The sequence below is a fragment of the Lepidochelys kempii genome, chromosome 11 (genome assembly GCF_965140285.1).
Source record: "Lepidochelys kempii isolate rLepKem1 chromosome 11, rLepKem1.hap1, whole genome shotgun sequence".
Taxonomy (NCBI): Eukaryota; Metazoa; Chordata; order Testudines; family Cheloniidae; genus Lepidochelys; species Lepidochelys kempii.
This window is the reverse complement of record NC_136390.1, coordinates 36331383-36358089: the sequence shown is the minus strand read 5'-3', so window position 1 is coordinate 36358089 and position 26707 is coordinate 36331383. Positions and strand designations below refer to the sequence as shown.

The following is a 26707-nucleotide window of genomic DNA, read 5'->3' as shown; positions in this document are numbered from 1 at the left end:
CTTTTAGAATTCTATTAATTAATTAGGAATAACATCATCAGAGCGTAAATCAAAATGAAATACGCAGAGATTATAGGTGAACAGACCTAAAAAAAATTATTTCAGCATCTTTCCTCAAAGCACTTTACAAAGACCAATAATTAGCCTTAAAATATCCCTAGCTAAATATTATTTACAGATGAGGATACTGGGGCACAGATGTTAAGTTACTTACTCAAGGCTTACATAAAAATTCTGTGGCAGACCCAGAACTAGAACCTATATCTAAAAATGTCCAGGGTTGTGTCTTATCATTCCTCTCTGGCATATAACAGAAATGTATTATTAGCTGAAGTCTGGCAGTTTGGATCAAGATGGTGTGTTGCATCAAGAGATGGCTCAGATACATTAAAGATGGGTCAGCTGTAATTTGTTCCTTTTTCGGGAAATTTGGTGCAGCTCATGGGTTCCCGATAAGCTGCCACTGCAGCCCTCAGCTGGGAAAAGTTTGATACCCTTCTATATGCTGTTGAGAGCCCATATGAGCATCAAAGGAGACTTCAGCACATGGGTGCTTTTTGAAGTAAAGGGGAAAATTAAGATAATTTTCTAGGAAACTATCTCAGAAAACATGTTGCTTTTTCTAATTCTGATAGCATCTTATGGCTTTGTAGCCATTTTCAGTTTTCTGGTGAAAAACTTGGATTTATCACTTACATGCAAAGATAGGCTAGAAATAGTGTATAATATTTAATACGTAAGCCTTATTGATATTTCTTCTCCACATGAGCTGGTTGTTTGTGCTAAATAACAATACTACAATGGAAGAAGGAAATCTTTATGGTGGTTACAGTTTGAATTACACGCAGAAGCTCTGTTTGCATCCTAGTAATTAAAACACTTTAGTAAATGGGTAAAAGTAATGAACTAGTTAGAGGTTTTTGAGTGGGAATATGATGGACCATGTCATAAAAATAAAGGGAAGGGTAAACCCCTTTGAAATCCCTCCTGGCCAGGGGAAAGCTCCTCTCACCTGTAAAGGGTTAAGAAGCTAAAGGTAACCTCGCTGGCACCTGACCAAAATGACCAATGAGGAGACAAGATACTTTCAAAAGCTGGGAGGAGGGAGAGAAACAAAGGGTCTGTGTCTGTCTGTAGTCGTCTTGGCCAGGGACAGAACAGGAATGGAGTCTTAGAACTTTTAGTAAGTAATCTAGCTAGGTATGTGTTAGATTATGATTTCTTTAAATGGCTGAGAAAAGAATTGTGCTGAATAGAATAACTATTTCTGTCTGTGTATCTTTTTTGTAACTTAAGGTTTTGCCTAGAGGGGTTCTCTATGTTTTTGAATCTAATTACCCTGTAAGATATCTACCATCCTGATTTTACAGGGGGGATTTCTTTATTTCTATTTACTTCTATTTTTTATTAAAAGTCTTCTTGTAAAACACTGAATGCTTTTTCATTGTTCTCAGATCCAAGGGTTTGGGTCTGTGGTCACCTATGCAAATTGGTGAGGCTTTTTATCCAACATTTCCCAGGAAAGGGGGGGTGCAAGTGTTGGGAGGATTGTTCATTGTTCTTAAGATCCAAGGGTCTGGGTCTGTAGTCACCTAGGCAAATTGGTGAGGCTTTTTACCAAACCTTGTCCAGGAAGTGGGGTGCAAGGTTTTGGGAAGTATTTTGGGGGGAAGGACGCGTCCAAACAGCTCTTCCCCAGTAACCAGTATTAGTTTGGTGGTGGTAGCGGCCAGTCCAAGGATAACGGATGTAATATTTTGTACCTTGGGGAAGTTTTGACCTAAGCTGGTAAAGATAAGCTTAGGAGGTTTTTCATGCAGGTCCCCACATCTGTACCCTAGAGTTCAGAGTGGGGGAGGAACCGTGACAGACCAATTCAAAGGAAAGGCTCATTGTCCAAGTTAAATGAAATATAAAATAAAAGTCTCCATGCGTTTTCAGGCTTGATCCTATCATCTGTAATAAGAGTTCATACAGTCTTGATTAACTGTCATTTCCAACAGGGATTCTGGTACTGGGAAAAAGACATTTTTCACTATGCGAGTCAGGGCCCAATCAGTCTACTGAGTAAATCAAAAAAGCAATCTAATGAGTTCTGGATCCAAACTGCGGCCACTGGGAGCAGTCCTTTATTTGTTCCAGTTGTCATTAAACATAGGTTCTACAATCACATCCAAAGCAAAGAAGCCTAGACCGGGGGGTGTTTGTCTGTTCCCACAATTGGCTTACTGTAACATGGCAAAAGGAACACAAAACAGATCACAATTCTGAGGGAAAAAATGGTTTACAACAATGGACAGAACAAAGGTTCTACAGATGTTCTATCAAAAGCAAAATCTACCAGCTGTCAGGCTTGCATAAAACCTGAAACTCTGTTTAATCAATGCATCTCTGGATACAGTCAGCATTTGTTGTATAGGGTCAGTGTTTTTTGCCCATTTGTCCATATTTAGCTTTACAACTGAAGTTCTTTTTTTTTTTGGAGCCACATTGCTACAATCCTTCACTGTATGAAAATGTAGTAATGTGACTTCAAAGCCTGAGATGGAAAACAAATAATGCAGCATTAATAAAATAATTATGTTTACTCCAGAAATTATCAATAGCAATTATAAATTGCTAAAATTACTTAGGTGGTTATACTCAATGATAGAGAGTGTACTTATTGATATATTAAGATTTCATATGTTGTGGATTGTTTTCTAGAATTGACAATATTGTGCCTAATTTGATGTCACACATACATTATTATTATTAATATTATAGCCATTATTTATACTGATAGCACTAATTTTTCATTTTTAGTCTCTATAAAATAAAGGGACTTTTGGTATGAGTCCATTTATAATAATTATCATAATTTATGGAATATTACTTTGCCAAAACCAAAACTTATCTAAAACTAAAATAAGAAAAGTTAAAAATTCAAAATGCTGTCTATATCAATAACTGTGAAAACCTTTTCTTCTAACACAAGTGTGTTATTTGTTTCTCACTGGAACACATAATATGTAGGTGAGAACTGTAGTTTAAGGAAATTTGGCCTAAATTTTTTGATCTGCATAAAAGGGCAAAAATGAGAAATGACCTAGATAGATAATTAATTTTACAACTAATTTAAAACAGTTTCTGGGGCCCAAATACAGTCCTTGAATGTTCAGGTAAAGAGAAAACCACTGGCTTGGGAATATTGTGCCTGTACAAGGCATTATATCTCATGGGCTTTGGGGAGGAGGGGAAGTATACTGGGCAATGGCATTTCCTAGGCCTTCATGGTTCCCAATCCACCAATCCTATATGTTTCTTTTGGGGAGCTACATGTTTATGACAGAACTAGTTAGCCTCACCACTTGCATGCATCTGCAGGTAAGTTAAAGGGGTCCTTGACCCTATCCTTTCTCTAGCACTATTTTGTTTGTTGATGTCAACATGTTTATACTCATAACAGTAAAAAGTACAAATTCTAAGAAAATCAAAGATTTCTAGTATGACATCTGGTAATTTAAAATCAAAATAGTATGGTTAAAAAAGAAGAAAAACATACTACAAAACATAATTGGAAATTGCTAATGTAAATCATTAATATAAATCAGAATAACAAGAGACTTTGTCATTCACCAGTAGGGCATAGAGGATTATGTAAGGACTTTCCCCAGTCCCATACTGGATAGATGTGTGTCAGCCACTTCTTCAGCCTTCTCACAATGTTCCAGCAGAACTCTCTCCTTGGTTGGTGATATGGGTGTAGAGTGGCAGGGCTTTTCCCTTGGGAGGGTGTGACAGTCTACACTATTAAGGTTACCAGGTTTACAAAATTATGATAAATCTGTTACAAGTATGCCTTGTGAGGTATCATTGGAAAAGTCATAGTCTGACGATTACTGTCCTGTTAACATGTGTGTATCATGAGTGTATATGGAGTTATGAAATTTTGCTATATGTTTTTTACTGAAACATGTGAGTCTGGAGAATGCCCACAGACTAGTTCTTTACAAATAACAAAAGAACTATAAACAAAGGACTGGCATGTCTTTCCTGGAGACACCTGGAACTGCAGGTATACAGAAGGTGCAAGCAAGAATTAGCAATTCATGTGTGAACGACTGAGTGCAGAGCACCTTGCTAACTCATGGGGCCTTTCCAGTAAAAAGAGTCAGGATATGAAAAGGGGGAACAAAGGCCCCCAGCCACCTCTCTCCTCCCACATCTCTACTGAACCAAGATTGCTTGTAGAAGATTGGTCCCAGGCTGGGAAAGGACCCCTGCCTGTGTACTAAGAACTGTGAACTGCCTGCAACGTCCAGATGGGTGAGAAAAGTTGTGTGCTTCTAATTTAGCCTTGGTAAAATTTAGGAAACAGCTTGCAGTTTTTATCTTTTATTTCTTTTTGTAACCAATTCTGATCTACTATGCCTACACTACTTAGAATCACGTAGACTCTATCTTTCTGTAGTTAATAAACTTATTTTGATGTTTTATCTAAATCAGTGTGTCTTTGGCTGAAGGGCTTGGGGAATTTACTCAGGTTAATAAGGTATGGTGCATATTCATTTTCTTTGATAAAATAACAGACTTTATGAGCTTGTATTGCTCAGTAAGTAGCTGAGCAGTACAAAGCAGTACATTTCTGGAGTGCAGGGGATATGTGGGGGTTGCCCTATATACAATTCAAGAGTGGATGGGCATAGCACTCTGGTATATATCTAGGGGTGAAGGGTGATTTGTATGCTAGAGGCTGGGGTGAGTGGGCAGAGTGGCAGCTCACACAGCATAGTATACACCAGACTGGAGAATTAGGGCGCACAGCAATGCTACAGTCCAGATTTTATCCTGGGGGATGTCACAGAGGGGTACTCAGACCTATGGAAATTAACAGTTCAGCAATAATGTTGAAATAATTTCATATCTGAAATCAGTGATCAGAGACCTTTAGGACTCATTCAGAGGTAGCTCCCATTGATTTTGGTGGGCATTTTGGCTGTAAAAATAAGAGGGTGAAGGATTTGGTCAAGTTATAGATATTTTGAAATACTTTCCAACATTTTAAGTGATATTTAAAAAATTAAGCATATTCTTAACCAAATCTTTTAAGATCTCATGACCATTGACATTTTCACTTAAAAATAGGACTGCGCCATTTCATAAGCATAATAATTCCATGCATCAGGGAGAATCATTATGAAGATATAAAGGATCTGTTATGTGGGGAAGGCATTTGGCCTCAGGCATTGTATCTCATTACACCCATGGTGTAGCTCTCTCTCTCACTGTTGCATGCCCAGTGATGTGTTTTCCTTCCATAATTGCTGCATTTCCACAGATGACCTACTTTTTCCTTTTTCAGTGTGAGTCCTGAAGCTATAGCACCAGCTCAAATTATGAATCTTTGACAAAGCACAAAATGTAAAACAAAGCGTCAAGGAAAATATTGGGCTAGATACATCCTGTCTTCCATTAGTGTAAAAATTGGTGGACAAGTTCCTGGCAGCAAAAAGTTCTCCTGGGAAAACAAACCATCAGCGCAGAAAGAGGTCACTGACTAAACAAAAAAGAAGACAATGGAGGGCCATCACTGATCAGCAATGAATGATGCTGGTCATGAAGTAGGAATAGCCACTTCATGAGTCAGCACGACCCTTAAGTGTACTGCAATTTGCCTGATGACTCATCTGTAAATTAAAGTTTCTTCTTTCCAGCAAGAACATTCACTGAAAGTGTTAGTGGAAACACCACATGGCCTCCTTCAAGGTGAATCCCTTCTGTGACTCAATGGGCCTTGCTGGTCCACACTGTATCAGGATGTGTGGTAAATTGGGCTATAAAGAATAACTTGGCAGACTTTTAAAATGTGTAAAGAGGAATTTCCTGCACAGATATAAATAACACTATATTAATGCTCACTGGAAGTAAGTATCAGCATAATACTCATTGGTAAATAATATTGTATTGTAATATTGCTATTTCATTGATTCACAGATTTTAAGGCCAGAAGGGACCATTATGACATATAGTTTGAACTTCCCCATAACATAAGCCATAGAACCTCACTCAGTAATTTCTTCATCAATCCCATCATTTGAATTTGATCTATCTGAGACATTTTGATTTAAAGTCTTGATTTAAAGACTTCAAGTGATGAAGAATCCATCACGTCCATAGATAATTTATTCTAGTGGTTAATTACCTCACTCTTAATTGCACCTTGTTTCTAGTCTGAATTTATCTAGGTTCAGCCACTGGATCTCATGATGCTATTTTTTTACCATCAGAAATCTCTCCCCCATGTAGATACTAGTAGACAGTGATCAGGTCAGTAGACTGTATTCAAATAATAGTGATCTAGGAAGAATTTACAACAGTGTAGGTAGCATGGGGTTCAGAGTCAGATTCAATCCTTTATGAAAGGCAGTGCTTTCCCCCTTGCTATTCTTTACTCTTCCACTGTAGCTCCTTACTACACATATAAAACATTTTATTATTTAACACTCATAAGTATTTTATGGATTATCATTTTAGTGGAAATATTGAGGACATGTGCTTTTCCAGTATGGTTAGACATAACCAAAGTTATAGATGGAAAAGATCTGTTAGGTTTGAAGTAAGGAGCATAAGGTCCTTGGGGCTCCTCAGTTCCAGCGTGTCTCTGGAGGTGCAGAGGAATACACTTCTATCAAAAGTAGGTGTATGTTCTAGCAAGTCTGAGCAGAGTCAGGTATTTCAAAACAGTTGGCTGGGAAAGTTTGTGGAAGGTTTGCTCGACAAGACAAACCTCTTCCTGCAACAACTGCTTGAAGTCACAACACAAGATACAATATTTTCAGATATTTAAAATATTATATATTGGGTGGGTGCAAACTTTTTCACAGAGAACTCTTGGGGTGAACTTTTAAACTTTCTGACTTGTCAACTGTGATGCTGGGAGACCAGATGCCAGGCCATGCCTAGGCCTCACTGAACACTGACAGATGCATAGCAGAAAACCAGTTTGGATCACGTACGTGTTAACATTATTAAAATATATGTAAAGTTTATAAGAATGTGTTTAGTGTTTGGAATTTATGAAATGCTTGTGAGCTGCTGCATACATTAATCTCACTTACAATATCCATGTTATAACCCAAATTATAAGGTAATTAAGGGTTTGTTTTTTAACTGTAAAAGTGTTTGCTATGAAACTGGACATCCCCATAGTCAAAAGAGAAGCATTACCAAGTGTGAAATGCTAGTTTTCCATAAGAGATGTCATCTCCTGCCCAACAAAAGACGGCCTATAGACACCATACGAACCACTGTGGAACATCAGTGGACAAAAGGCTTTGTTGATTGCTCCACACACAAACAAAGAGGGGACATGCACAAACCCTCAACCCACCACAGTTTGAACTCTGAGGAAATGGAATAAGAATCCATGACCATTATCCTGCTTGGAATTTGGAGAGGGCAATGTTTCTAAGCATAATGGATCCCCGAGATGCTTAGCATGGGTTAGACCTAAAGGACATGTAGAACTTGCACATTACAGCAGCTTCTATTACTTTTTGAATTCTAAGACTGCAAAACATTTGTGTGTATATGTTTACCTGCTTTAACCTTGTAAATAACTCTCATTTCTTTTTCCTACTTAATAAAGGGTTAATTAGTTCATTATAGGATTGGCTATAAACATAGTCTGTGGTGTGAGATCTATGGTACAATTGACCTAGAGTAAGTGACTGGTCCTTTGGGACTGGGAGTAACCTAAATATTATTGTCATTTTTGCTGGAAGGACCATTTATCACAAAGGCAGGCTTTCCTGGGGGGCGGGGGGGAGCAATATAGACTGGAATGCCCAAAGGTACAAGGTTGTTATAGTGCTTGAGGAGTTCACACCTGACACTTGGTTGGTCAAATCTAATTATAGAACACACAACCAGTTTGGGGTTTGTGCCCTGATCAGGACCAGCTCTAGGCACCAGCAAAGCAAGCACGTGCTGGGGGTGGCACAATTCCAGGGGCGGCATTCCAGCCATCCTTTTTGTTTTGTTTTGTTTGTTGCTTGGGTGGCATTCCAGCCACCCCCCCTTTTTTTTTCCACCTTGGGCAGTTGTGCTCTCGGAGCTTGGGGTAGCAAATTTTTTGCTTGGGGTGGCAAAAAACCTAGAGCCGGCCCTGGCCTGGGTTCGTAATAGTCAGCCCTGAGATTGGCATGCATGGTCATGAGCCACACCAGGCAGCCTGACATCAACAAATACCCTAGAAAAATCGATGTCACAGAGCTGTGCTGAAGAAATTAAGAAGCTTCACAATTAGTTTGATAAATGGTTCAAAGACCATCAAAGATATTAAATTGTTTTGTAGATTGATTTTCAGATGAACCTACAGAAGATGAGTCCAATGTTGATAAATGCAAAGTAATGCATATTGGAAAACACAATCCCAACTATACATACAAAATGATGGGGTCTAAATTAGCTGTTACCACTCAAGAAAGAGATCTTGGAGTCGTTGTGGATAGTTCTCAGAAAACATCCGCACAATGTGTAGTGGCAATCAAAAAAGCTAATAGAATATTAGGCACTATTAGGAAAAGAATAAATAATAAGACAGAAACTATCATAATACCTCTATATAAATCCCTGGTACACCCACACCTTGAATACTATGTGCAGTTCTGGTTACCCCATTTCAAAAAGATATATTAGAATTGGAAAAGGTGAAGAGAAGGGCAACAAAAATTGTTAGAGATATGGAACAACTTCTGCATGAGGAGTGATTAAAAAGACTGGCACTTTTCAGCGTGGAAAAGAGATGACTGAGAAGGGATATGGTAGAGATCTATAAAATATTGACTGGTATGGAGAAAGTGAATAAGGAACTGTTATTTACTCCTTTACTTAACACACGAACCAGAGGTCACCGAATGAAATTAATAGGCAGCAGGTTTAAAACAAACAAAGGAAGTATTTCTTCACACAACCTGTGGAATAGGGGATGTTGTGAAGGCCAAAACTATAACAGGATTAAAAAAAGAATGAGATAACTTCATGGAGGATATGCCCATCAATGGCTATTAACCAAAATGCCCAGGGATGCAAACCCATGCTCTGAGTGTCCCTAGCCTCTGTTTGCCAGAAGCTGGGAGTGGACGACAGGGGATGGATCACTCAATGATTGTCTGTTCCGTTCATTCCCTCTGAAGCATTTGGCATTAGCCACTGTCAGAAGACAGGATACTGGGTTAGATGAGCCATTGGTCTGACTCAGAATGGTCGTTCTTATGTTCTTAGGACTAATTTATGTAATGAAAACACAAAGATCCAAACTTCTAACAAAAACACATTACAACACATGAGGTGGGAACTATATGGGATCAATTCAACTTTAACTTAGTACTGTACTATAGTTTTAGGAATTCACAATACATCCATGCAGTTGATAAGTCCTAGAGACCTACAGGAAAATTCCAAATCAGGTGGGAGGTAAAATAACCTACATGAGCATATGTTAATGTATGTTATATCATATGAATTTACATAAGCAACTGAAGCCTTTTGCTTATCTGTTAGTGATAAATATGCAAGACATAAGATAATAGTGCAACATTACTGCATGGATTTGTGATTCCCTATTCTGCATGCATGGTTTCTTTTTAGGCATGCATTATTTCAGGTTCTTTCATTTTATCTTACCCTCATCCCTTCAAATCGTGACAAGGCTCTTAGAGGTCTCAAGGCTCTTAATGTCCTAAGCGATTTAATCGCACCAAGTTCTGAGTAGCCCAAGGCATTAGCTGTTAAGCTAACCAAAGAAACCTACATAAAAACAGAAAAGCAATAATGCTCATTCATCTTGTATATCCTCCTATACATATGCAAGGAATGGTGTGTGCCATGAACTTCCCAAGAAGAACGAAGGTTGTATCTCTTTCTCCAGGAATCATTCTATAACCTAGAAGAGATCTTTTAAGTCACCCAAAGTAGAACAGTAGTGTGTTACATGACACCTGTCATTGAAATCCTGTTGGCACAAGGATATAAATGCTTTATAAGTTCACACATAATTCTCAATATTCAGTGGAAATGAAGTCATACAGATAAAAAGAACCTCCAAAAATGCATCTGAATTTGAACTGCCAGTTTAGGATAGGACTTTTCAGAAAGTCCACAGATCTTGACAGTAATCCAAAAACTCTCAAGGACCAAATACAGACATGGTGTAAACAGTCACAATAGACAAGGATTAATTTGGCCCACAGTCAATAGTGACTTTCTAGTATCCAAAGTGTCTCACTCAAGAGCCATTGCTAGCAGAGCTGTTCAGAATTTTTGGCATTGTTGAAGACTGACAAATGAGAAATTTCTTATCTGATAATTTTCTGTTAGCAACTTCTCTCTGAATTCATTACTAATGGGCTAATCCTCCCCTCCCCCCCCAATCTGTGGAATTCGGAAATGGTCCGATGTAGCTGCTGGAGGCTACAGAACTAAATTTTGTCCTTCAGCTTTGGTCACCAGAAGAGTTCTTCCACAGACAAAGAAACATTCCAGTAATCAATTATTAGCATTAAGACAAACTTGATATGACATATTAAATTGACCTTAAGAAAATATAAGTCTAAGACTCCTTTTAGAGAACAATTTCAATTTATATTCCAGCCATTTACCAGTCTACCAAGGTGGGTTGAATTCAGGGACAAATGGCTAACAGACATAAATTCATCAGGTAAAACATTTCTCATTCCGTTACACAGCTTTTCTCTTCATTCATTACTAATGGAAAGTAGTGAGCAATGAATCCCAGAAGTAGGAAGGGAAAGAACTATTATAGTAGAACAACAGGCAGGAAAGGAAGTTACTGCCATATAAAGCAAGAGCTTTATAAACTAAGTAGTTATGTGGGAACCAACCAAGTAGCACCCTCATACGAAACAATGCCTGTGTGAAGGAATGGAAAATTACTTTGCAAATCTTCCTCAGATGAGGCTCATATACTTCCTTGCTCCCCACCCTGCCCCCGAGATTTCTGTAAATAGTTTCTCAGATGCCTAGCATGCCAACTAGTGTCAGATATTTACATCTTGCCTGTAGGAACCTTGAGGCCCTAAGGCCTTGCATTTCAGATAGAAGGAGATTAACAGGATACAATAGGCGTACGTATTCCATATGCTTCAGATGTATCTTTAGCGATCTGGCTTGAGAGCCCATTCTTGCCACAACCTTCCAAGGATTAGAAAAAAATGATGGGAGAACTATTTCTCAGGAATTGTGAAAAGAGGAATTTATCTTGATCAGAAAGGTTTATGGACCTACATGAATAGCATTTTCCTTTTAACAAAAGCAGTGTGTTTCTTGCATGTACAATGTAGCTATCTATCAATTACGAAGTGCCTTCTTGGCTAGTGGAGGTTTAGGAGGAGGACCACAACTCTCTCTCTTTTCCTCTTTTCTGTATCCTTTACATGAACTATCTTGAAAGGCAGCAGATTCTTTTCTACCCAGGACACTATTTCTATTGCCACAGAGAACCTTTGACCTCTTGTTACTCTCTGGTTTTGGAAGTGATATAAACATGCATGCCTCAATCATAAGCCAATCTGTCATGAGAGGTAAGAGGAGGCTTCCTCTGCAAGTACGATAATTGCCCACTATGTGGTTTCTTGCATCTTCTACTGATGTAGTTAGTACTGGTCACTGTCACAGACTGAACTTGGTGGACCACTGTTCTGATCCCATATGGTCATGTGTGGGTTTTTTTTTCTTTTTTTGAGGACACTCAACAGAGGTGTTGAAGTTAGCCAAAAGCATGTGTACTACAAAATATTGGAAATTTCTCCATATTGAGTATGCTAAGTTCTAGAGTGAAAGTTGGCTTGGCTTTCAGCATTTTGTTTGTCCTTATCTGGCAACAAAGGGACATTGAAATGCAGTTTGAGAATGACACCTAATTTTGCACTGTATCAAGTGCACGATCCTATGTCCTCGGAAGGAATTTCAGCAGGTACATTTTGAGAAACTCACTCAAGGGATGAAGCTGATGCATGGCACCAATAATCCTAGCCATTGGAGAGAACTTATCCCTCCGGAAATGATTGATGCAATGTAATTTTAGATCTTTGCTAATCTTCACCATTATGGTAAAATTATTACCATACCCATGTCTCTTTTGGTATCTGGGTGAGCAATTCTCTGCATTAGGATCAAAAACTCTTCTTGGTTTTCAAGAACTGGTGGCTATGAATCCTTTCCAGCAGCTGTTCATTTATGAATGGGTCTGTTTCTCTGTTCATACTGATTAGCATGTTGTCTATGCATGGTTATAGGTGCATATTGTGCAACCTTTGCCTTGCTGTGAGAACAACAGCCACTGAGAACTCTGGGTGCAGAGGGTGAATCAGAAGGACAAGTCTTGGACAGGAATTGTGAGGTCTCATACACAAATGTTCTTTGTGTCTTTGTTATGATGAGGATTTTGTTGATTTGGAGGAAAGTTTATCAAGGTTTCCTTGGAGGCTTCTGCTCCAGATTTTTCCCTCTGCCAGGGTAATACTCCCTTCAAGGATATCCTTGGAGTTGCTATGCTGGCTCTAAAAGTGTGGGTTGAGGCTTCTTTGCAATCTCAGCTACTACTTTCTCTAATGTTTAGCCAGATAGCTCCTTGCTATAAGTTTGAATGAACAGATATCCATTTAGGATAAACGATGGCTATTTATGGGTATAACATGGCTGTCTTGTAGCTACCAAGTCAGAATCTATGCATTGTCACAAATCACATCAAGAGTGTGACCAAGAGAGAACCAGAAATGTCTCGCTCCGAGCAAGTATCATACTTCTAGACAATGAGCCTCTTGTTTGCCACAAAATAGGTTTTCTTTACTAAATAAAATAAAAATAAAAAGACTTTGGTCTGAATGGCTTTAGCTGAGACTTTGAAATTGCTGTGCAGTGTGTCATCACTCATATAGTCTGTGGGGTCTTTTAGAAGGAATTCCCCTTCCAAAGGTGTGACTCTGTCTTTCATTGGTGGAGCTACTGCTGTACCAACCTTAAGCTCCCCAAATTTATGAAATGTCTTTGTTTTTATATAAACATTTTAGTTTAACCTCTGTTTAATTAGATATCCTCATCTGAATCTTATGATGCCCTCAAAGGAGACAGTGACAGGAAAACATGCATCTAATAAAAAGGAAGTTATTTTATTAATATTGAGTTCCTTGCAAACCACTGACCGACACCCTCTCCTCACAAAGTCCAGAAGGATTTTTTGTTGATGCATCTGTGGTATTTCTTCCTTTGGCTGATTACAGGGGGAGGTAGTACACTATTCATCTTGGCATAGAGACCACACAACAGAGGGAGGTGACTGGTCTCAGTTGTGAAAGTAGCTGGCTAGATATCCTGGGAACAAGAAAAGCTGCCAGTTTGTTCCCAAAGGCTGGCTAGCATCCAAGTAAGTACTGTAGAAGCAACGTACTACCACTTGAGGCTTTACACAGTAAATCAGAATCTCTTTGAATGTGGGAAAGGATTTCTCCCTTACCCTACTGTAATCCCATGAAGGTGCAGATTTGTGGGGAGTGGAATCTTCATGTGTCTGGAACAAGTGCTCCTAAGGCTTAAATGTGGAGCCAGCCTGTGGAGCAAGGGAGGGATGGAGCGAAAGAGTCTGAGCCTCTTTCCTTGGCGGAGCAGGGTTTATAGCTGATGATCAGAAGGCACAATTCCCATTCCGCTGCTGCCTGAAATCTGAGCCCTTTTCCTGGCAGAAGGCCCTTGGGCTGAAAGCCAGACAGGCACATCTTCCATTAGGCTGCAGCCTGAACACAAGGACTAGGATTCTCCACATGCCTGGATATGCTGCAGGGTGCAGGAGGGACGGTGAGCATGACAGAACACTGTGAAAAAGGCACTGTATAGGAGAAAAGCCCCAGCAAACACTCTCTCAGGGGAAGTATGCAAAGGACATACTTCCCTTTGCCTTTCTGGGAACCAGAGTCTTGGACGTTTGTAGGACTTACCCCTGAGTATAAAGAGAATCCCCCAATTCATAGTAGGAGGAGGGGAAGCTGTATAGGTGCCCTGCTTCTTTCCCCAGGGAACTGAGGCTGCACTTCAGTATCTCCGGGGGAAGGGGCGGGCGCCTCTGGATTCTTTCAGGGTTTATTTTCCTCCTCCAGTTCAGTTCTGTTCCAGGACTTACCCTCTGAGTGTGCTAGATAGCTTCCTCCCTATCCTTAGACACTTTCCCCAAAAGCTCAGAAATACCTGATTGAGCTTTTCTGTATTGGAGCTGCAACTCCTCAGGGAACGGTGGGGATGTGACATGTGGGACCAACTCTGAGCCCCGTACCCTGGCAGTGCAAAAAGGCACTGGCTGGCTGGGAACATGCAGGGCATAGTTCACCCTCTCTAGATTCTGTAAGTGTTGCTTCACATAAGGAACACCACTTAGATTTAAGCCAGGTGTTTGCAGGACAGCTCTGCCATAACTAAGTGGGTGCAGAGGAGTTCATCAGGGAGGCACTGCAGTGTCAGGTCCACCAATGTTGTTATTTACATGATCCGGGGGTCGAGGAAAAGGAGGAGGAAGATTCTAAGTTGCAGCTGCACAAAAAAAAGTAAAATAAAGGTTTTAAAACAAAATGGTCGGGAGAAACTGAACTGCCAACTTTTTCCACGGTCAGAGGCAGAAAATCTGGTAAGCTGAGCTGAAGGGCAGAGCTTAGTCCTGAAGTCTCCAGCAACACTGGACTGCCTTTGAGTTCCATGGGTGGGGGGATAGCCCATTACTAATGAATGAGGAGATAAGCTGTGCAACAGAATCAATATTTAAATAAATTATATTCTATTATTGTTTAACAGTGCAATTAAAACTGTGATTAATCACAATTAATTTTTTTAATCGTTTGACAGCCCGAGTTGTGACACCTAGGACACATATAGGTCCTATATAGTACCCGGGGAATTCTCTCGCAACCCCTAAGAGACTTTTTCTGGCCCGGGTATGCTGCTGCAGGAAAAAGCAGGGGACTGTGTTTTACTTTGAGATTATACTGATTAAGAAGTAGAGAATTTATCACAACTGTGGTTAGAGTATTAAAAAAAAAAAACCCCAAAGAAACATGTTAACAAATATTAAAAATCCATACATTATAAAAAACACGATGATAAATGACATTCTTTCAAAGTGAAAAAAGGAAGAAAAAAAGTATAAATGTACATTAATTAATGTACATTTATAACATAATAAAATGTCCAAAGAATATCAGCAAAATGTTCAAAGCTACTGTTGACTTTCAGTAATTTTTGCCTTCAAAATTGGAACTACTGGGGCCATATTGTGCTGAAAGTTTTTAAACAGCGCTCCACACTGGAATAAACTGAGAGTTTGGCTTAAAAATCAATTACACAAGATAAGCGAGATATAATATTGTGAATTATGGAGCATGATGGACTTGTAACACAGTGTATAAAAGAGAATACATACATCAACAATCAGGAAGTCCAGCCAGCACCAGGCATTAGTGAAATAGGTTTGAAAACCATAAGCCACCCATTTTAGAAGCATTTCCAGAATGAAGATGTAAGTGAAGACCTTATCAGCATATTCCAGCATGGTCTTGATAGTCTTGCGCTGTTCAATGTATATGTCTTCAAAAGCCTGTGAACAAAATATTTGTATATGAAGTGCTTATATGACTTAACAATTTGCTATGTAAGTCAAAGGAGCTGAGAAAAATATCCAGTATGCTTTTTTTGTAAGGTGGTGTGCATATAACAGACCATAGTTTCCCCACTATCCACACATACTTTCTCTTCCCAGTTAGAACAGGAGGCACCATTTCTTCTTCACTTTTTATAACACATTCCTTCCTTTCAGGCCTATTATTAGAGCCCTGGAAATCCATGGACCATTTCTCCGGATTGTGGCTTGGATGCAGATACAAATTTTGTATCCACACAGGGCTCTGCAGCATACACTCTCCCAAATGGAGCAGCTGTCACCCAGCCCTCAGGCTCCAGCTCGTCTCTCTGAATTATGCAGCAGCAGGCTGTAATATGTGGCTATAGCTTGTTGGGCATTCTGCTTGGGCAGAGAAGGTAAACTACAACTCCCAGAAGGCAATGCAAACATATGCTCCTATGGCGAGCCAAGCGCCAAGTGCATTAGAGTTGTCGTGGCTGTGTAAGGGTGTCTGAGCCCCACACTGGAGGGCAGTGCTGCACACAAGGTCCCAGGATTGTAGCTTCCCTGGCTGGAGCGGGAAAAGAGGTATGGTGGGAGCAGAGTGGGCGGCGAGGCAGGAGGTCTCTGTGGAGAAGTGGGGGGTGGTTAGGCGTCAGGGATTTGGCACAGCCTTGCATCACTGGTGCACGGTGACCTGTGGAGCTGTTAGTTAGAGCCCTGCAAATCCATGGATATCCGCTTTATATCCGCAGAGATCCACATCCGCGAATAGCGGATATCCACAGAGAATTTTTGTGGATCGGAGTACAGATATACATTTGGTATCCGTGAAGGTCTCTATTATCACATTCAGCCAAGATGAATGATGATCCAGAAAGCTCACTCCAGTATAGCTCTTTGAATCTCAAACTCCTTTTCCTTTTCCCCTAGATAATAAAAACTTGTTGACATTGGGATCTGAACTCTGCTAGCTACAACTATGTGTCAACATAGTTACTGCAAGCAAGATCTAGTCCTGACTATTGTGGACAGGGATTTTCTGATAACCACACCAATGAAACCAAGCTGTATAGATTAACTAGCAAAGCAGTCTTCAGCATGATTTTATAACAGCTCTCAGGCAAAACTCTGTCCACATTTTTCAGGGAACCTGTGCAACAAACCTGCCAATAACACATGCATTTAAGCACAATTGTAGCTAGTACAGTATATTCTATACTTAGTATGGAGCATTAACTATTGAAGCGTTTATGCAATACACCTGCTTTAATTCCAGCCTGGAAACTAAACATTTGAATGAATCACTTCTGCACCTGAGACCTCCATATGATATTTCAACCTGCTGATGGTGCATCCTGGGTCAGTTGTAGTTCATTTATATATTACAGAAGCAGAGGGAAACTAACAATTCATATTCTATTTCTGTTTAAGGAAAATAAAGAAAAAGGTCATTAGCAGATAAAGAGTAAGTGAAGATATTTTGATGCGTGGCTCATATATCTAGGTTCCTATTTCAATATACAACTGATATTCAATCCTCCATGCTTGTTGCATTTATAGCCATCAAGAACTTCTATATATACTACTTTAAATGCCAAATGTTTCTTTAGACAACTTCTGTGGAGATATGATGACATTTCAGAATTGGGATTTTTTTTCAGTGGAAGAAAAACTATGCTAAAGATATCTATATGATTAATCACAGTTCTAAAGCTTAATGTTAACATATATACCAATTGTTTCACATTACAATTACCAGAGCACCACTGCTGAGGAGAATCATGAAGACAATGAAGGTCTCAAACCAGTTGTGTTCAACTATCTTGTAGCAGGTTTTCCTAAGATTCCACCATATTTTTCCTTTCCCATCTTCTGTGCTGACTTGACAGCACTTGAACTTCCGTACACAGCCTGGTAAATGTGATATTAAGTTGTGAGACACGGAAATAAGATAACAATGTATTCTGAAGCCTTAATTAACTGATACTCATTTGACTAACTCTAGAGTTATTCTAAGGGATGTTTGTAAACAAGTGTCCCCCTGAATTCTTCAGCACATTAGTCTCACTTTTTGCAGGAAAAATAAGATTTATGTAACATATTTTAATACCACCTATTAGGCACCATTGGAACATGCAGAGCTGTATGCCTGCTGCAACACCTCTGAAGGGGATACTAATGCAAAAGGGAACTGGGAGCATAATCAATACCCCCTCTTGCTAGTTACTAGTACTGTTGGTAAGGAATAGTTTATGGAAGCAAAACACTCCACTAGACAACAATTTGCATCACTCACCTTCTGTAAAACAGGCTTCTGGTTCAAGAGCTTCTTCAGGTTCTATCTCTGGCTGTTCTCCTTCTTGAGGAAGTCCAATATCAACTGTACTACCTTCAGATGAGCTGGATGCATTTAGCTTCTGTAAATAAAAGCCCACATAACTGTTTTTTAACCAATATGTTTATTTTAAACAGAAAATTAATATTTGTAATGCATAACAAAATACTCTGCATGTATTTTAGTGCTCTTAAGTTAAAAGCATATTACATATGTAATGACAAATTGCTTTACTACAGGCAAGGTCACAAGATTAGAAATGAGATCACATGGATTTTTTTCCTAGTGAAAGTATTCTAATACCTTCATACAGGGAGTCACCAGAATAATTTGGCTATTTTCTGCACCACATATGAGAATTTTGAAATGAAATTTCAATACAGTTAAAATTAGGTGCCCTCTGTACATTGTGCTATTAGGTTATACCAATCATGTTACTGTATTGTAGATTATACCTGTGATACTCAGACTGAGGCTCCCGAGCCACAAGTGACTTTTTAATGTGTCTCTTGCAGCTTTTTGCAGCACATATTATAACACTCTGTGATTTAAATATTAACCAGTTTAAGTTATCAACCAATCAGAATGTTTTTACTATATTATTAACCAACTAACTGTAGTTGATAAAATAATAAAACTGAGTCAGTCATTTTGTTGTGAGAATAATATATAGATATATCATACATATGAAAACTAAATATTTCCCCATCATACTGTTTAAATATGAATATCGTATATACTCGTTCATAAGCCAAATTTTTTTAGTAAAAAAGGGAAGCATCAGAGAAGGGGGTTGGCTTATGAACGGGTATAGAGAGGGAGAGAGGTCAGACACAGCCCCTCCCCCAAACAGAGGGGGCAAGGAGAGGTAGCACAGCCAGCAGAGTCAGAAGGGAAGAGGCGGGGCCAGAGTCTCTCTGCTTCTGGCCACGCTGCTCTCCCCACCGGCCTCCAAAGCAGCTGCAGCTCTGGGGCTGGCAGGCTGCGGAGCTGCCACCCGGTCTGGCCTGCCGGAGCATGCTGCAGCCGCACCATCAGGCCCACTGCAGCAGCTCCGCCCAGGCCAGAGACATCTTCCCCTGGCCCTCCCCAGCTAAGGTGGGAAGGGATGCGGAGAGTGTGGGGGTCCCAGGCTAGGGGTGTAGTCATGTGGGGGGTGGTCACAGGGGTTACTCCCCTGACCCCCAGCTTCTCCCCCCCAAAAAATTTCCCCAACAGTTGCTGTCCTGGCCCGTCAGGGTAAGCAGCTGGCACACCGGGACACTTTGTTTACTTAGATTTACCTCCGTGCCTGCGGACGCTCGAGGTAACCAAACCATCTCAGCCTGCCAGCAGCTTATCCGGATGGCCTGGGAGCCAAAGTTTGCTGACCCCTGAATTATAGCGTCAGCTTATCAATGAGTCATAAAAATTTTCCATTTTGACTTATCCATCTTGGGGGGGGCGTCTTATAAACGAACCATACTTATGATCAAGTATATATGGTATATAGCACTATAGTAAATGAAACAATGAATTCACATTACTGTGGCTCTTTTTAATAAATTGATCGCTAATTTGGCTCTGGAACCACTGAGGTCTGAGTATCACTGGATTATACTGTGGATAGCATATCATTTTCCCAACATTATGACCAAACCAATAGAAAGATGCGTAGCAGTATTTTCATGTCTAATGTAGATGGCATTCTATCAAATCTGTCAAATCTAAAAGTTGATATTTAAACTTTTTCATCTCATTGACATGAAAACACATATTACCAGTTGTTTATATGTACTTTTAAAGTTTCTAGATTTTCAAAAGAACAGCACATTAATTTTAGAGCAATAGCCATTATTTTGCATTCTCTTTTGCCAATGCACTTATATAGTCTATTGTGCATTTTGAAACTACTTGTTACTCTGGTACAGTACCCATATATGTCCAGTTAATACATAAGTAAGCAGAGATATTCATATTTTTAGGATAGTTGAAATGAAATCAAACACTTTTCAGAGAAAATTGTAATATAAGAATATTGTGTCAATGAACCAAAGTCAGTGATGTAATCCAAATCTTCAACTTTGTTCTTTTAGGCTAGGATATCATATGGTTATCAATGGACAAATGTGAGTACCATACTAAATAAAAGTAGTTTTTATCACAGCGTTCTATGACTTCTTACAATGTTATTACCATGTAGTGTATAACATCAGTAAAATGGCTGCATTGATAAATAGCTAATTTTATAAAAGGAATGATGTAAGCAGATTGAGAGTACATACTCATGTGGTGTTAATGTTAGACAGATGGTTGCTGCATTGCAGCATTAAAGACACCTTCTCTACTTTGCTGACACTTTTGAAGCTTAGGTTAGAGGCATTATTCCAAGGAAGAACGTTCTATTATTATGGAGCTTCACCGTTTTTTAGTGCTTGGAAAGAAAGTTAGTGAAAAGAAAACCATTTTATCTCCTGTTCATCTTAATTTGTGAATACAGAAAGCAGACATAAGCTTATAAAATATTTTAATGCTGAACACAAAATACAGTACATTCTTCAGGCTTAAAGAGAACTGATTTGCTTCTCACGTATTCTAGTTTTACGATGTTGTAATTCCACTGATTTCAATAGATTTATACCAGTGTAGTTTAAGAGGCGTGTCAGATTTATAATCCTTTGAGCGTAGCTGTTATATTGGTGAAATCAAATTGTTTACTGTAATTATATGAAATTGATTGATTCCCACAATTAAAACTGTTACAATTGACCCATCTAGGATGCCCAGACTTTGGGCCAAAATTTGATCACTTTATTTAAGTAATCCAGTTGAAGTCAAATGGGTGACTAGAATGAGGTGAATAATATTTGACGCTTTGATCATATTAGCAGATATATTACTTTTGATTTAATTTTATATTGTCTTGTTTACAAATAAATCCTCCATTTCTAGCAAAACTATTTCTAGCAAAATATTTAATAATGCTGCATAAAGAAAATACACTAGGAAAACATAAATGTATTAGAATTTTTGCTTTTCAGGAAATCTTGGTTTCCTTAAATCAAGATTACCTTATCTTTCTGCAATATGCATGATTTACAAAGATCCCTTATTTGAATGGTGTCTGAAAGTGCTAAGCAAGTTAGCATCTAACATGCCGGAGTTTGCTACTGCCCAGAGGATAGACAGCAGTCTAACCAGTGCAAATTTTGAGTGTACAGCCTATATGCAGGACTGTTAGTTGATGAGCTGCAAACTTAAAAAAAAAATGCAGGAACCTCCAAACTACATAGCAGAGAGACTAGTGTCCATGATTAAATGCTACAAAATAAAATATTTCAAAATCTCATAGGACACTGATTGTATTGTGGGGACTGTTTTGTACTATGCTCTCTGTGGAAATTGTAATAATGATTACAGATTCAAATATTCAGGAATTTTAAGTTCAGTGGTGCAGTAGCATTTTCAGGTATTGTTGTAGGAAAGGGGGATGCAGACAACTCTTCACTCAGAAAACTTTAAAGGTAAATGTGTAAGTGCTGTAACCCATCCTGGGCAGATATATCAATCAGAAATGGCCCAGTATATATGATACAGTGGATGGTCCTAGAGCCTTCCAAGTAGGTGCTTTGCGCTAACTGTGGGGGGAAGTGACCATTTGGAACAGGTCTGTAGAATCTGGGAAGCTAATGGAAATTCAGTGAGCAGTTTAGGGTCAGGATGGAACCCAGAGTGACTAGTTCTACTAATTTAAAATAAATTAGTGGTATCTGAAATGTCTGGTACTAAACTGGACAAGGATATTGAAATCTGCAACACTAAAAATATATCACTTTTTTCTTACAATTTTCAAATTATACAAAGAGGTGTAATGGTCAGTTTGTCTTATTTTTACCTAAACCTGTTCTCTTGTGTGTTCCCAAAGGAAGACTTACTGTATTCTTAGGGATATATGGATAAATGTTCTCCTATAAATTCAGGATCTTTTCTCTTTCTACAAGTCTTTCTTCCATTTCCAAACCCTACAGATAGCTTAGTATCTCAAAGAAGTGGACAGAATCTTTTCACATGCACAATATGAATGTACCCTATGGGACATAAAAAAATTACTTAGCTGATTTTCACTCATCTAAACTTGCCCAGTCATAATGGAAGACACAATTTTCTTCTCAATATCAAAAATACACAATGTTAACTGCAGCTTAGGCTCACTTGAGTGGTACAGAAATAGCTGAATCAGGATAATCTCTGAACTCCTCTCCTTGTCACCTTTAGCAGTGCTGACTTTTTCAGGAGTTCTCTGTCCACTGGCCTTAATGCTTAGCAAACAACATATGGAAAGGCTTACAGTGATGAGGACTTGACATGGGCTTAACTTCTTTGATTTCCATGACCTATACCTTATGGACAAGGCTTAGAGGAAGTCCTGCAGGTGTGAAAAATTATTTCAGAGTGTATTGTGCATGTTATTTCAATGGAATATGGGTGCCTAACTCCTTTAGGCTTCTTTGAAAATCCAAGCCTATGCATATAAGACTAAATTCTGGCCTCCTGTCCATCCATGACCTTCACAGGGGAGTCAGTGGGAGTCCTATCCCCAGATATGTGGTCAGAAATCACCCAGTGTATTCTTTATGAAGATACATATATCAAATTTGCTGGAAATAGATATTGTGCAACACAAATCATCAAAGTAACAGAATTTAATAATTACATGAATTCAGTTAGTATTCTAGTGTAATATATGCAAAATTACAGAAAATGCATTTTTGACACAGCAGTTTAGCTATTGTGAAATACTGCCTCTATAATGGTAAACTGACGAGTAAAGGGCCAGATTCTATAGTTCTCAAGTAAGGGCCACAGAGTTTGGCTTACTGTGAATACCAATTATCAATTTCAGGAAAAGCCATAAATAAGATAAATGTCAAAGTATATTCCAAGTACATAAATTTATACCATAGCATAAAAATTACCTCTTAATAATACAATAAATAAATAACTTTAAAATCAAGGAAAATACTCTCTTTGTACACTGTGGAATTACATTAAGATTTTACTTGCATCATTCCAACCTGGGCAGCATTTATAGCAAAAATGCTGCAGCAATAGCAGAGCAAACAAAAATTATGAATTGGTTAAAAAGATAAATTGAAGTTTGAAAAATCTCTTGTTCATTTTTGTAAAAGGAAAGTAAAGAGCTTAGAAACTCCTCCATTGTGAAATGTGTTAATCCAGAAGGTCATTGCAAGAATGAATAAGTTCTTATCACTGAAGTTACATGAGTTTTATTCTGTAAATATTTTAAAGACTGTTAGATAACTCAAAATGGAAGATTAGGGATAACCAGGATGAGAAGAGAACAAAATGATCAAGCAGAAACACAATATAGTATGACAATTAGTTACCAGGAATATTAGTTATAAGTCTTTATTGATGTAGGGTAAGTATTTGAATTTTATGGATGGTAAATTGGGTCTTACTAGTCTCTTCTCACCGAAAATCTTGTATGCTTCTTGTAAAGAGCTGTAATTATAATCACATGAGTTAAGGTAGGCAGATTTACAGTCTGCTTACCAAAATAATGAACAGCACCAATAGCAGTTGGTATTTGAAACAAAACAAACATATTTTAAGTTGTCTTGTCCTACTGAGAGTTCTGTTACTCTTCCACTCTTGATGTCATAGAAGATATATTTCCATAATATGCTGTTCCTGTATGTCTCAGACAAGGTTACTCTATCAACAACTATATAAAAACAATTACCCAACTGAAACTTACAATGAGTCAGTATTATCTGCAGAAGGGAAATTTTAACACTGATATCTTAAAATTATGTGTGAGAAAAGTTCTAAATATTGTAAAGATTACTCAACCCCTCTGTGTGTCTGTGTTTTTTTCATGTTGCGTTTTAATTGTGGCATTCTATATGGATGTTAATAAAACTAAGTACACATTAGAAGGTTGTTTATGAGGCAACATCTGCAGTAATTAAGATGTCAAACCATACAACTAAATTCAACAGGTCAAGAAAAGTTCAACATTCTTAAAAAAAGCAGTCACTGAAATGGCTCTCTAAAAATGGGATGGTTTAAAATTCCATAACACAAATAGCAGCTTTCAGTAACAGCCATTTTGCAGGTAAACAGCTAAATCCTATTCTTGCATGAGGCAGATGACATAGGGTTGCGAAAGAATGTTGCATTACTCTATCTCAGTGGTTCCCAAACTTGTTCCACCGCTTGTGCAGGCAAAGCCCCTGGTGAGCTGGGATGGTTTGTTTATCTGCCGCGTCCGCCGGTTAGGCCGATCGCAGCTCCCAGTGGCCGCGGTTCGCTGCACCAGACCAAAGGGAGCTGCTGAAAGCGGTGGCCAGTATGTCCCTTGGCCCGTGCTGCTTCCAGCAGCTCCCATTGGCCTGGAGCAGCGAACCGTGGCCACTGGGAGCCGCGATCAGCCAAACCTGCAGACACGGTAGGTAAAGATACTGGCCCAACCTGCCAGGGGCTTTCCCTGCACAAGCGGCGCAACAAGTTTGGGAACCACTGCAGTCTATCTGTATCCAGCACAACACCCTGGCACAAGTCAGGCCACTACCACACACTAACTTGTGCTTTAATATGTGGGGCACATTTTGGTATTAGCCTGGTTACTGCAGATGACAGCATACTGCAAGTCAGGTTGGGAGCAAGACATCTGTCCCCTAACTTGTAGACTGTGCCTGCCAATTTATAATCTAGGCATACCTCCAAGGCATCCAATAACTTCTTTCTCTGCACACCAGTATTCCGAAGAACTACATTTAGTCCACATTTTATACTGGACAGCATATATGCTGCCCTTTGTGATGCAATGCATCCCTAGATACAAACAAATTAATTATCAAAGACAAATTTTACCTTTGTTAACATACCTTTGGATATGTTAACAAGCCCATTTTGATCCTTATCAAATACTGAATTTCTATGTTTGAGAAAGTATGTAATCACTCAGGTTACAATAAACATATCAGAGTTAACTGTTAGGGTATATCTACACTGTAGCTGGAAGCATGCTTCCCAGCCCAGGTAAACAGATTCGTATTAGCTCTGCTTGAGCTAGCACACTGAAAAATGGCAGTATGGACACTGCAGCATCAGCATCTGAGCTGAGACCCAGAGGTCAGGTGGGCTTGGACCTGAGCGGCTAGTCTGAGCCACCACCAGTGCCACAACTATCATAATGCTATTTTTAGCCTGCAGGTTTGAGCGGTGCGAGATTGAGTCTGTGCAGCTGAAAGGAAAGAAGTGTATCCTGCTGCAGTGGAGACGTGCCCTGTAACACTATGTTCAAAAGTCAGGCTGCTCGACTGGAAGTTACAAAGAGAGAATGTTTTTTTCCTGAATAGCAAACTAAGAAAATTATCATGATTCAGTGGTGTCTACTTTGACTTTTGATATACAGACACCTTCCCTCCTACTTTTCATATAATATATGAAAGATACAAAAATACTTACATAATGTTTAAAGCATCATTATCTTGGTCAGCACACATAGGTATCTTTAAAATTTCACATTTACCAGTAACACCTTAAGTCATGCTTCAATTAGCAATACGATACAAGAGGAACAGCTCTTAGTTTAGGTTTTTAAATAGAAATGAAAAGTTGAAAGCAGTCTGGCCATGGGGGAAGGATTACAAAATGTAGCAACAGAGTCTATCAAGAGCTTTTAGATATGATTTATTTTTTGAACCTCACACACGCCTCACGGATTTATATAATTTTGCTTCACTTACATCCAGGCCCCTTTGAACTTTTAGCTTTTATTATTTATTTATTTATTTTTAAAATGCTAAACTGGGAGTGATAAACAGCTCTGAGTTTAACTTTTTAAAATAAACATCTGAAATTTCACAATTGGCCAGGATGCTGTTGAACAGCTGCTGAAATCAGGTTGAAAGGGACTGAGGAACCAAAGAGTAGAACAAGAGGGAGTAGAAAGATGGTGCAGACAGAGACCCTGTTTTTTTAAAATAAACAGCTTTTTCCAAATATCTGCAGAATAAATATTTAAAATAACTGAAACAATAGTTTCCTCATTTCTCATTTTTAACCCAACTTACTTACGTAAGAGTTGCATGGATACCAATAGGTAAATGAGATGATCTGTGATGAAAATGGTGATGTTATATCCAAATTGATACAATCAATTTCAATACAGCTATATCACAAACTAAAAAGGCCAAATGGCTAAAAAGAATTTAACTTTAGACCCTGAGGTCCAGTTTCTAGTTTCAGTGTGCACCATTGCAACTCTGCCACTATAACGAAAAGCAGAATTTGTATGTCATTCTTTATAGCCCCAATATACCATGGCATAACCATTCTGTCAGTTCAAAGAAAAGGGAGATCACAACTAAAAGCAAATTAGTAGATATTGACTACGGCTGGGCAAATACCATAAAAACAATAAATGAGAATTCTTGTGATAAAACCACTGCTATGCTTTGCTGCTATTCATAACCCATTTGATCTGCCTATTTGTGAACATTTGGGCAACCACTAGGCATGAATAGCAGTTCAAATACATACAAAAGCATTCACACTGGAAATACTCTAAAGGCTTCTTTAAAAAACTGTTTAATTCGCAAAATCCAACATGAATGTTCATGGCTAATTCTCTAACAGAGAAAGGGGCTCCTGTTTATCAAGTTTAGATAATCTAATTGGGAGCAGAAACAATATCT

At 38.8% G+C, this 26707-nt stretch overlaps 1 protein-coding gene across 4 annotated transcripts in view; it reads right to left on the bottom strand.

The window, feature by feature from the left end:
* LOC140895598 (sodium channel protein type 2 subunit alpha) overlaps window positions 1-26707 on the bottom strand; it is a 132307-nt gene that overhangs the window by 14387 nt on the left and 91213 nt on the right. For all 4 annotated transcript variants that reach the window (XM_078847953.1, XM_073305684.2, XM_073305681.2 and 1 more), the window contains 4 exons: window positions 17961-18081; window positions 17421-17575; window positions 15464-15637; window positions 9670-9792 (listed from right to left, as the gene is read on the bottom strand). In XM_078847953.1, the coding sequence (XP_078704079.1) occupies window positions 9670-9792; window positions 15464-15637; window positions 17421-17575; window positions 17961-18081 (573 nt within the window). The remainder of the gene's footprint in view (window positions 1-9669; window positions 9793-15463; window positions 15638-17420; window positions 17576-17960; window positions 18082-26707) is intronic.